Raw genomic sequence first — 12,009 nt, forward strand, 5'->3', positions numbered from 1 at the left:
CTGACATCACAATAAAACACACACACACACACACACACACACACACACACACACACACACATACACACACACACACACACATATATATAAGAAACAGTAAGAACAAAATCCAAACAATTTGAGCCAGGAAAACCCGTATGTGGTGAAAAATACCGAATCCATATAGTACTGTACATGTTTTATGTCAGGTTCACTTCACCAAACCAGAAAGCCGCATCACACGATTATTCTGTGAAGGAGCAGAACAACGCATTCCTGATATTCATCCAGGTGTCAATCTAACCTTTCTCAGGAAATTGGTGTTCTGCACTTCCACCCAAGTCTCAGTTGTGAGTTTGGGTGAGTGTTAGAGGAATCTATGAGCAAAATTGTATCATGTTTAAAGTTTCATTTAATTTGGGCACATCTAAACGTTTGGGTGCGTATCCGGCACCCCCAAATGCCTGTGCACAAAGGTGCCGGCCACCTGGCCGGAGGGCTGTTGAAGTCCACAATTAGCACATCAATGCAGGTGGGCGATCACAGGGGAGAGGGCGAAACTCGGTCACAAAAGGGGAATGAATAATTCGGGAACAGCGGTTCAACAACAAAAGACGAGTTGAGAACACCCGTCCCGCCCAGGCGACATTTGTCGTCAGCAAAGTCTGCAACATGTTGATACAGTGTAGACCAGACAGAAAGGCGCCAATGTACCAGTGGTTCAAAGCTTAAACTCAGGTAACCAATCACTACCGAGGGGCCGGACCGGGGTTGCGGTTTGCAAATGTCGGGGGCAGTGTTTTCCTTGTATGTTACAATAAAAGTCTGAATTGGCGGGAAGGGAGCTCGAGTGTGTGATCATCGGAGCAACTAAACCGTCGTTCGCTCTAGGAGATCCGCTCCCGCCGATATTGAAGACAATTTTCCTGTGTGCTGAGTCATTTCTTTAACTTTGTCCGAGAAAATCTCTGACAGTGAGCAAGACGTCACATCTTGAAGCGCTCAAAGCATGTGTGTACGTGCACTGATCCAGTGGTTGTCACCAGTGTTGGGCAGTAACGAGTGACTAGTACGCAGTAACATCTGTCAGTAAGTAATACTGACAGATAAACTCAGTTATCATTACAATATGGTGTGTTTGTGTTTACTTGTTTAATTCATTCATTGTTGGCCGGCTGCAGTCGACTGCTTCCTTTTTACGACGGATTGCGCGTTGCTATGACAGCCGCTGTACAACAGGTGAACAGAACGCATCGTGAGCATGTATTCAGACACGTGCAGGCATGGAAAGTCGTGGCAAGAGCAAGAGGAATCGGAAATATGTTCATTTATTTGACTTTTGTTAAGCATAAAGACGAAAACATTTTGGCCAAACGTAAGCTTTGTCTTTCTGGCTCAAAAGGTCCTCCATCTACCGCGACGAACAGCAACTCAAATTTGCCGAAACACCCCCGCGAGCTACGTGCCTCGCCAAAGCCCGAAGCTAACCCGGCGTCAGGCCACCAAAACAACCGCGACTTGATTTTAACCAGACTGTTAGCCGGGGACACATCAACCAAACGTTTGCTCGGTACGTTGCTGAAAACATGCAGTCGGTCTCTACTGTGGCGTCACCTGCTTTGGAGCAGCTTGTTAGCGTGACGCCGTGCTCAGGCGGCGCAAGCCGAATGGGACAAAAATATTTTGCCACCTACTTGGATAAGACTGGAATATTCCAAAATGGAAACTGGGTTCAAGACAACATTTGAAGGACTCGACGACATCGCGACAACCGCGGTCATTTCCGGGGATGCCAGCCCGCACTGCTGCTCCTCAACGGTGGAAAACAGAATTGGCCTGTCCAAGGATTGGCAAAGCTTGGCACACGCATTCTTCTGTTTAAAAACGGTTCTACGCTTCTGTTCTACACCGTTGCTAGTTTCCAGACTTATGCTGTGAAGGAATATTTTTTTCAAGGGCTAAACACAGCGGCTTTTGTGATGCTGAAAGCCACTTTCGTTTTCTCTCTTTGAGTCTTGTCGAATACATTCAGCATGTTTTGTGTTCTTTATGTCAGAAATCCCTGTGATATTTTCACTTGCTGCTGGTCAGACTTGATGAAACTGAAATGATGCCGTCAGGGCTTTAAATGGAGCTTCAAAGAATGTTCATATTGAAAAAGTAACTCAAGAGTGACTTTTAACACCAATGCATTTCTTTTTGGTCAAAGAGTTATCGAGTTCGTTTTGAAATGAAGTCACAAGTAACTGCAACTCGTAACTGTTTTTTTTAATTAACTCGCACAACGCTGGTAGTCAGAGCATCAGGCAACTTGTTGCCACCCGAGACGAAACGACTAAGTATTCAGAGCAAAATTCTCTCTTTGAACCTCTCAGGAGATAAATAAGACAAAAGAGCCTGGAGCTGTGACTTAAATTGGATTTTCCGGACGAAATGCATCATTTGAAAGTCGATTGGTCACACGTGTGACAACCTTGCAGACTCGAGTAAAGCGTGCGGTAGGGTTTCACCTTCGCAGAGCATCACACGCACACATTTCAGCAGCAATACTCATGGGCAAAGTTAAAGTATGACATGAAAGTGTGTGTGGAAATGAGGCATCGCAGGAGGATTTTAAAACACTTGTTTTTTGTTTCTGCCTACTTTAAGGTCAAACGTCCATTTTAGACATTAAATGACGTGCGTTGAGTAAGGATGCCTTTTTTGTTTTCCGTTCCAGGCTCCATACTACGGTCGGGCATAATAATTCATCGATCATGAGTAGTCGTTTAACTATTGAGTCTGGAAAGGACATAAAAGTTTTTGGTCCCGTCAATGTTTTATTTGAAAATGCTTAAGGAATGAATTGCGTCCTGTGATGCCTCTTGTCTTGAAGCGTTAGTGAGTGTTAATACCTGCTTTGAAGCTGAGTTCGTCAGCCTCCTGGCCCGAGTAATCATAGAGCGCCCGGACTCGCACACCCTCTACCTGCGGGTCCCCTTTGTCCCCCGCTTCTCCAACACCGTTCAAAGCCAACTTCTTTGGGTTCTCCTCGTCTGACCAGTCGGAAGAATCATCCTTCACAACCCTGAGTGAGCAGATGATAAAATTGGGAGCAGTCACATTTTGGTACATTAAAGATGGCCGCCAAATTTCTGGTGGAGAGACGACCAGCTTGTACAAACCCCAATTCCAATGAGGCTGGGACGTCGTGTAAAATATTAAGTCAATAAAAGCCACATCGACAACGCCCAGTAACATCACCAGCTTCTTTGGGAGCGAGCTGATCTGAAATGGAAACGCGTGCTGTGGTCTGACGAGTCTAAATTAGAAAATGTTTATTTGAAATTATGGATCAGCCCAGTGGTCCAGTGGTTAGCGCGTCAACCTCACAGTGCAGAGGTACCGGGTTCAATTCCAGCTCCGGCCGACTTGGTGGAATTTGCATGTTGTCCCCGGGCCTGCATGGATTTTCTCCAGGTACTCCGGTTTCTTCCCACATTTCAAAAACATGTATGGCAGGTTGATTGAGAACACTGAATTGTCCGTAGGTGTGAGTGTGAGCGCGGATATTAATAGATATTAAGTTAAAAGTAACTGGGCAATTAGGGTAACCATAAAGGTAATTAGAGTCCAGTTACCAAGCGGTATTTACTTTGACTGCTAATAAGCTCACTCAGCATGAAATGACAAAATAGGCAGGAGATAAGCGCTTTCACCCTTCAGAAAAGCATTTGTGACCATTGCAGAGTCTGCTGCAATGAATCCACAAGCTTCTTCTTTCCATCCAAATATAACAAGCTCGAAACCCTGAAAGGAAAAAAAAAGAGTACACAGGTCTCCGTGTGCTGCCGAAGCCCTTTTAACGTGGCACCGTGCCCGCTTTTCATCCATGGGATGTGCTGTGTATGACTCGTTTCGAGTCAAACATTTTTGCTCGAGGACAAACTGCAAGGGGAGGGTGAACATAGGCTAATGATGTCCCTCCCCCCCGCCCCACTCACACACACACACACTTCTCAGCTAACTCGAGAGCTTTCGTAGAAAGGATTCTGTCAGTCGTCATCTGTACCTGTGGGTAAAAAACAAAAAAACAAAAAAAAAAAGCAAAAAAGGACGTTTCGCTTCTCTCACAGAAGCTTCGTCAGCGGTAGACAACCCTGAAGTCTCCGTGAAGACTCCGGGAAGTTGCTCTGCGCTAAAAAGCTGAGCGTGGCCTGTTTGAGGACTGGGTGGGGATGGTTAGTCACGCCCCTATTGGTTTATTAGAGGCCCATTGGTTTCTAAATTCCCTATCATTGGGTCTTGATTAGGCCTATTGTTTGGGCTAAGGCTGAATAGCTACTTTCAGTTAGCCTGATCAGCATGTCTATGTCCCTCTTTGTAACCCCTTTGGGCAAGGACCAACACTAAAAATTTCATTATAGAGGAGGAACTAACAGACTTACATTCTGGTCCTCAAAATCTTGCTGTTGTCCATAGTGGCCTCATTTACTCAATTACAAGCGTGCCAAGCGTCCATTAGGGGCTGAGGTATTTATGAGGGGGCTTTTGTTTGTGCAAATGCGCTTTAAAATCAAATAATATATATTCATAAACGGATTGTTCATATACCCTATTTTCTGTACTATAAGGCGCATACTAAAAGCATTCCATTTTTCTCAAAAGCCGACAGTGCGCCTTAAAGACCGATCCGCCTTATATACGGATCAAAATTCTGATTTCCTGGTAGTATTTTAAATGTTCTGCAAAGCGCTTTGTTAACACTGCAACGGTTGTGAAAGCGCCATATAACTTAAGCTGTTTTGGATTGTATTGAATTCTCTTTAGCGTAGCACCATCTAGTGGATGCATAGTGCAACTGAAGCCACTATTGTAGCTTCTATTCTATGCGCCTCATAATGTGGTGCACCCTAAACATGAAAACTGTTTTAAAATAGGTCATTCATTGAAGGTGCGCCTTATACTCCGGAGCCCCTTATGGTGTGGAAAATACGATACTTAATGATTGCAATTAAATGCATTGTTTAACAGCTTACATTTCACTTTTATTTTTTTGTATTTGTTACATTTTTTATAACCTGCCTGAACTAGGTCCACCCTGTAAGCTTTACTCTCCATAAACTTTTTTTTACCCTCTATTTTTATTTTTTTTTAAGAACCAGACTTGGGACCGGGAGTGGCTGGTCACGGGGAAACTGCCTGGGAATCGAATCAGCGCCATCGATACGAAAAGCAGCAGCATGTACCACGACACTACCAACTCATTTAGTGCTCTACTTCACATTTGATGGTCCCAACCAACATTTGCTGTGAAGGTGAAGAGTGTCTTGTACCTGATTGCATTGTGGGTGATGGGACTAGGTGGGACGTCATTTCCTCCCGAGGAGACGATGTTGGTGAGGGTAACGACGCTGTCGTGAGAGTTTATACCTCGCTCCTTCCTGCTGATGGTCCGATTTGTCTCCGGAGTCCACTCCTGCGTGCGCACACATGCAATTAACATTGAGAATGCATTACAAGCAATTGAATTAGTAAACCCTGGAATTTTTGTGATTTTCTTATTTTTTTTTTCCAAATCAAGTCAGTTTTGCGAAATGTTTTCATACATTCACTAGCGATTTAGTGAGTCTGGGTGTGGTTTGATGCAGTTCAAAGTTAGAATGTTACCCAAGTTTTTTTCTGAAAAGAATACACATCCATTTCTGTAAAACAAAAATCTGAAGGTGACCACAGCTCTCACTTTATTGGGTCTGGCTGTTTTTCTTTCTAATATACTTACTGTTCTTATTGGATTGTTTTTATTCCATACCTGAAGGTTTTTTTTTTTTGTTTTCATACCAGTGTTCAGTTGAATTAATAATAATGACTTTGCTCCAGCGTCAGCGGAGGTTAGAGATGGACTACTGTGTGTTCCAATTTAAAAATCTGGGTTGCCACTGTAGTAATGTCATTCTGTCGTAAACCAAGGACCCCAAGTATTGCTGATTTTCAGTCGGTATGCGTCTGACTTGTTCCCACTCAGCTCTATATCCAGAGGCACGTAGTCAAACACTAATTTGTCATTCAAGCAGCCAGTCGTCGTGGCAGGTTTATGCCAATTTATCCAAATTGGCCTTTGGGGGACAAATAATCCTGCTCTGCAAATTTGCTTGGTCATTAGTAGCCGGGAAAACATGCCATGACCAGAAAGACAAAAATATCAACAACAACAACAAAAAAACTGTTTTTCGACATTATTTATGAGTTGATGTGTGTAGAATTTGAGAGGAAACAATGACTTTATTCCATTACTTTCCCATTCATTTACTATTTTGGAATGACTAAAAGCAAAATGTGGAAAAAGTGAAGTGCCGTGGATACGTTCCAGTCGCATTGCAGGTCTGAATTCCTGCAGTGCACCTCGCCTGACTCAAATGCAATCACCGATTTGCCTTTTGAGCTTAATTATGCTGCAGAACAGTACAGTGATCTTCAGTTGAAAAAAATACCTCTTACAACCAAGTTTCCCTCTAATTTTCTATACTTCTGAACGGACCAACAACATCAAACATGCACAAACCAGTATCACACCTGAGATCATTACAAGTGACATGATGCTGGAATGTTTAAAAAAAAAAATCTAAATACCTTTATTTCAAAATAGAATAAATCATCGAAGACTGATTTGTTTTACGAATAAAATGAGGTCAAGTTTGTTCCTTTTATTTGAGCACACGGGTGATTTAAACCATAATTAACTAAGTCTCAATACAATCTGTATAAATAAGGTCCCACATTGTCCACTCTTAAATAATGGAATACGTGTCATTTAATAAAACACAAACATTTATAGTCACCTAAACTCTCTCATCATAAGGAGTGGCTTCATATGACAGCACAACCGATTCCGTTTACATGACCACATCTGATGTCTGCTTATTATTGTCTGTTATGATGCCCTAAAAATAGGACAAGAGGATTCCAATTATGTCCTCACTTGCGAATCAGCATCATAAGTTGAACTGTGTATGGGTGGACAGCTGGAAGGAAAACAGCGAACGCTGCTGAGTGACTGCATGGGACCTCTTAGAATAGTCCTGAACAGCAGATTTGTGATTTCAGGCCTCTCCGAAGTGAAGAGATTGGGTCTATCTTCACAGAGTAAACACACAATGATGAGTGCGCTACTTTACGTTTTCCTTTTATCTTACAAGTTAATTTTTGGGGGATGGGGGGGGGTTTTATTGTATATTTTTTTGGGGGGGGGGGGGGGGTCAATCTTCAGTTTGTAAATATTTTGGGGCATTAGAAGCCCAGCTTTCCACTAAAAGTCTGTGGATAACTATCTGTGTTTTTGTGTGTCTGTGTGTGCGCGGCAACATTCCTCTGACCCACTCAGGACTTCGTAACACAAAAGGGCTTTCACAAAAACCCTATTTAGTATTCAGTTTGTCTGACGCGAACTCACACAAAGTATTACTGACTGGCACGTACATATAGGAAAGTTAAAGATGAATGAGTGTTTTGACAATATATGATTGCATCTACAGTAATTGATCATTTCAAAATTTAACTGGCAGTCTGACGATATTGTTCACGTTTTCTTCACGTCTATTCGCGTATGTGCGTCCCCACCTCATACTGTGGCCAGTTCATGCTCATGCCAGGCCCGTGGGTGTTTCTCCACCATCGCAGATCTTCTGTCTCATTAGCTGCTTGGATGGTCTGACCAAGGTCCCGGTACAGCTCTCGGAACCTGTCAGAGGAGGTGGCAGGTTAATACTCACATGCACACACAAGTCTGTGCACTGCTGAGAGTATTTCATTAGCGGTGCATTTTGATTAGGCTGATTTAATTATTTTCCCCATTTTCCATTGAACAAAAAGATTATTTAAGTCACATCCACTAAACAAAAAAAAGTTTGGTGCTGCATCTCCACAAGTTTCCTATTCATTAGCATAGATGATGTTGAATTGCAAAGTTACCATGACATTGCTGCTTGTATGTGAACTTGGCAACTTGGAAATAAGACCACAGCAACGGCAACTTGAAATCTTGCGGCAATAAATCATGAACTGCATCTGAATCTTAGAAATGACTTCTTCTTGGTTACATGGGGGCAACAGGCAGCAAGGTGAGTGAACATGCTGCTGCATCTGCTTCAGTTCTAATGCCGAAAGATGTTTTGGATTTGGAAGCACATTCTCTTTTGTTGGGTTAATTATTCATGCCAGCACAATGGCAATTTTTTTTTCCACTACGTGCAAATGCGACAGCGCCCAATTCACAAAGCAGATGTTGCTATGGCCCGGTGGTCCAGTGGTTAGTGTGTCGACCTCACAGTGCAGAGGTACCGGGTTCAATTCCAGCTCTGGCCTCCCTGTGTGGAGTTTGCATGTTCTCCCCGGGCCCGCGTGGGTTTTCTCCGGGTACTCTGGTTTCCTCCCACATTTCAAAAATATGCATGGCAGGCTGATTGAACATTCGAAATTGTCCCTCGGTGTGAGTGTGAGCGTGGATGGTTGTTCGTCTGTGTGTGCCCTGCGATTGGCTGGCAACCGGTTCAGGGTGTCCCCCGCCTACTGCCCGAAGACAGCTGGGACAGGGTCCAGCACCCCCCACGAACCTAGTGAGGATAAAGCGGATCAGAAAATGGATGGATGGATGAATGTTGCTTGGGTGAAAATAGTTACTTTTCCTATCTTTCTCATACTTCTTAGCACTTATTCGCACTTGCAGTTCGGTGCAATTGTGCAGATAACATCACCGGGCGTCCCATACAACAAGATTGCGAAGAGCAACTTCACTCTAAGACTGTGCATGATGTTGGCAACAGTTTTGGTTTTCAGGATGGAACATGTGGAAGAGCGTTGGCAGCACAAAATGAAGGTTTAGGCCGGGGATGGAATTGCAAGTGTTAGTGGAAAACGTGAATAATTAAGTTACGGAAAAGAAATATATCCCTTCAATACCCAGCATTCACACAAAAGCCGTGTTTTGTTTGATTTAACTCATCCTGAGTGCCCATCCTTGCATTTAAAACTTGGGACAGCACACAAAAAACTGGCTTGTGTTTTGAATGGCATGAACTTTGAATAACAATATACAGTGACAAGTAAAATAAAAAAATGAAAACAATTACACACACACACAGACACACACACATACACATACATACACACGATGATGTGTTTGGTGTTCAGACCTCATTGGATGTTGCCAACCAGGGTTGTTATAGTAATGGTGGACTGTTTAAACAGAATGTGAGACCAATAGTTAATGGACAACGGCAGGGGTTTTCCATTAACTTCAGTGTACACAAATTTAGCGCAGGCACACACAAGGCATGCAAGACTCACATTCCTTTAATTTGAGTCAGGAATCGTATATCAATATATTTTAAATTCAGCACGGGAAAAATCTGCGTATGTTAGATGGGAAAAAAAGCATGATGTTGACCCACACCCTTATATTGTCAGAATAACAATTTAACATTATTATTGTTATATATTTTAAAATAAATATGTCTTAATAATAATTTAAAATATATTAATGCTAAATGATGAATAGTGCATTTTTTTAATCTCAGTTTTAAATGGCTCAAAACGTTTTTTAGGACAAGGTCATTGTTGTTCACCGTTCCCGCAAATTTGACATAGCCAGTGTTACTGTTTGATGAGGCCAACTATGAACTTTCTGAACCTAATTCTAAGAGGTGGTTTTTTTGGGTGGGGGGGGGGGAAGAAAACACAAACTGCACATGACCACAATGCAACAAACCCAGTGAAGCCATGTGAGGGTAACAAAGCTCCAGGTGTTTTTTTACAAAAGAGGTCATGTGCATTTTTTTTTATTTTTCAACATGCCAGTCACCCAAAGCATACAATTTACATCCAACAAAAAAATGGTGTCAGGAAAAGATAAATATCTCAGAAATGTCCGAGACAGAGCCCAGACCTAAATCCAGTGGAAAGTGGAGTACACCAAAGAGGGATTGGAGATGTATTATGCAATGTTTTTCACAGTTCAAAACAGCTTCCAGGACTTTAATAGATGAATGCAGCATGCTTTTGTCAAAATACCCCAAGAATCATCTGCGGTATATATATAATATATACCGCATATTATTTACACCCCATTTCCGTTCATGTGTCTGTGTCCTACCCTTCTTTTCTGGACAGGTCAAGGTGTGTGTGGATATCCAGCAGGACCTCTTTAAAGAAGCACAGCCTCTTGCGCTCAGCTTCCTGGGTGAGGTCAAACACCTGCTCCATGTCCTCCATGTAGCGGGGGTTGCAGCGGTTCAACTCGTCCAAGGCCTTTTCATAACGCTCTTTGGCCTGCAAAACACACAACCTTTACTCAGGAAAATCGAGCTGCATTACTGCACACACTGACCCGTGCAATACATTCCATGTTTTTAAATCAAGATGTACATATCGTGCTTATCAAGGCGAGGTGGGGCATTTTTTCAGTAGCATGAAGTGCTTTTATGCGGACTGTTTCAATTGCAGTGAGCTCTCAACCACCACTCTGACTAGGAATGGGGCATTTCAAACTGAAATGACCTATTTATAGCCAAAGCAGTGGGCAGGCTGACCATGTTTCTCAGTCCGAAGTTCAGAACTTTCAAAAACAAGATCGATTTTTTTTGGGGGGGCGGGGCAGAGGGGTGGTTCAAGGAGGCAAGTAAATACCTATATTGGTTATGCTCATGGAAATGCCAACAGAACGATCAGATGTCAGTAAAACCTATTTCATAAAGCAGCAACACAGTTCACTTAACCAACAGCAAGGTATAATATTGACTCATTAACGTTGAACTCTCTTGCCGCTGCTCTAGTTCCATGTTCAACTGCGTAACCGATCGCCTTAAGTTTGAACTCTGCGTTATCAGCATGTCTCGAGCAAGGAGCCATTTTGGGGGTCGAAATATTACCGTAATGACCATACACAAGGTGCATCGGATTTTAAGGCGCGCTGTGAGCTTTTAAGAAAATGAAAGGCTTTTAGGTGCGCCTTCTAGTGCGGAAAATACGATAATGTAGAGGCGCTTTAAGATCAGCACGTAGCTGGAAGACGAAATAAATCACCAGTTTAATGATGCCATACTTGACACGGACTGCTACTCTGAACTCTGACTATGAAGAGTACTAAATATAGATTAGTTTCCACCATTTTTGATGTTATCTCACTCTTCGTGGAATCATCATGCAGGGTAAAACCTATTTCATAAAGCAGCAACACAGTTCACTTAACCAACAGCAAGGTATAATATTGACTCATTAACGTTGAACTCTCTTGCCGCTGCTCTAGTTCCATGTTCAACTGCGTAACCGATCGCCTTAAGTTTGAACTCTGCGTTATCAGCATGTCTCGAGCAAGGAGCCATTTTGGGGGTCGAAATATTACCGTAATGACCATACACAAGGTGCATCGGATTTTAAGGCGCGCTGTGAGCTTTTAAGAAAATGAAAGGCTTTTAGGTGCGCCTTCTAGTGCGGAAAATACGATAATGTAGAGGCGCTTTAAGATCAGCACGTAGCTGGAAGACGAAATAAATCACCAGTTTAATGATGCCATACTTGACACGGACTGCTACTCTGAACTCTGACTATGAAGAGTACTAAATATAGATTAGTTTCCACCATTTTTGATGTTATCTCACTCTTCGTGGAATCATCATGCAGGTTTCTTGTTAAAGATCTCTTGGCTGTCTCACACTCTGTGTACTGACTGATCTAGAATTTGTCAAAGGATTTCCTTCTGTTTGGTTGATCATTTCCCCTCTTCATGACCTGGAGCTTTCTGCCATTGCAGAGTAGAAAACACAGGAAACAAGTCTGGTCAGGTTTCAAAGTCACAAAACACACATGTAGGCAGGCTTTTTTGGATTCCCTGACACACCCAGATTGAAGCCAAGGCTCCACATGTATGCGTGTGCTCATCTGCACGTGTGTGTCACCATGCAGCGGTCGTCCATTCTAATATCCAACAGCGCCGCTAACGACTCCGTGGAAGGTTAAGGTTGGACATCCAGATCATCAATCTAAGTGCGTGGGCGCATG

General features: G+C 42.8%; 1 protein-coding gene and 1 long non-coding RNA gene across 5 annotated transcripts in view; one reads left to right on the plus strand and one right to left on the minus strand.

Moving 5' to 3' along the window:
* pacsin3 (protein kinase C and casein kinase substrate in neurons 3) overlaps positions 1-12,009 on the minus strand; it is a 32,056-nt gene that overhangs the window by 5,297 nt on the left and 14,750 nt on the right. For all 4 annotated transcript variants that reach the window (XM_019867303.1, XM_019867305.1, XM_019867302.1 and 1 more), the window contains 4 exons: positions 10,106-10,281; positions 7,576-7,696; positions 5,295-5,437; positions 2,874-3,046 (listed from right to left, as the gene is read on the minus strand). In XM_019867303.1, coding sequence (XP_019722862.1) covers positions 2,874-3,046; positions 5,295-5,437; positions 7,576-7,696; positions 10,106-10,281 — 613 coding nt within the window. The remainder of the gene's footprint in view (positions 1-2,873; positions 3,047-5,294; positions 5,438-7,575; positions 7,697-10,105; positions 10,282-12,009) is intronic.
* Positions 5,845-6,567, plus strand: LOC109514329 (uncharacterized). Its single transcript, XR_002167969.1, has 2 exons — positions 5,845-6,425; positions 6,464-6,567. It is a non-coding gene; the product is annotated as an uncharacterized LOC109514329 (long non-coding RNA).

The sequence above is a fragment of the Hippocampus comes genome, unplaced genomic scaffold, assembly GCF_001891065.2.
Source record: "Hippocampus comes isolate QL1 unplaced genomic scaffold, H_comes_QL1_v1.1 scaffold2, whole genome shotgun sequence".
NCBI classification, from domain to species: Eukaryota; Metazoa; Chordata; class Actinopteri; order Syngnathiformes; family Syngnathidae; genus Hippocampus; species Hippocampus comes.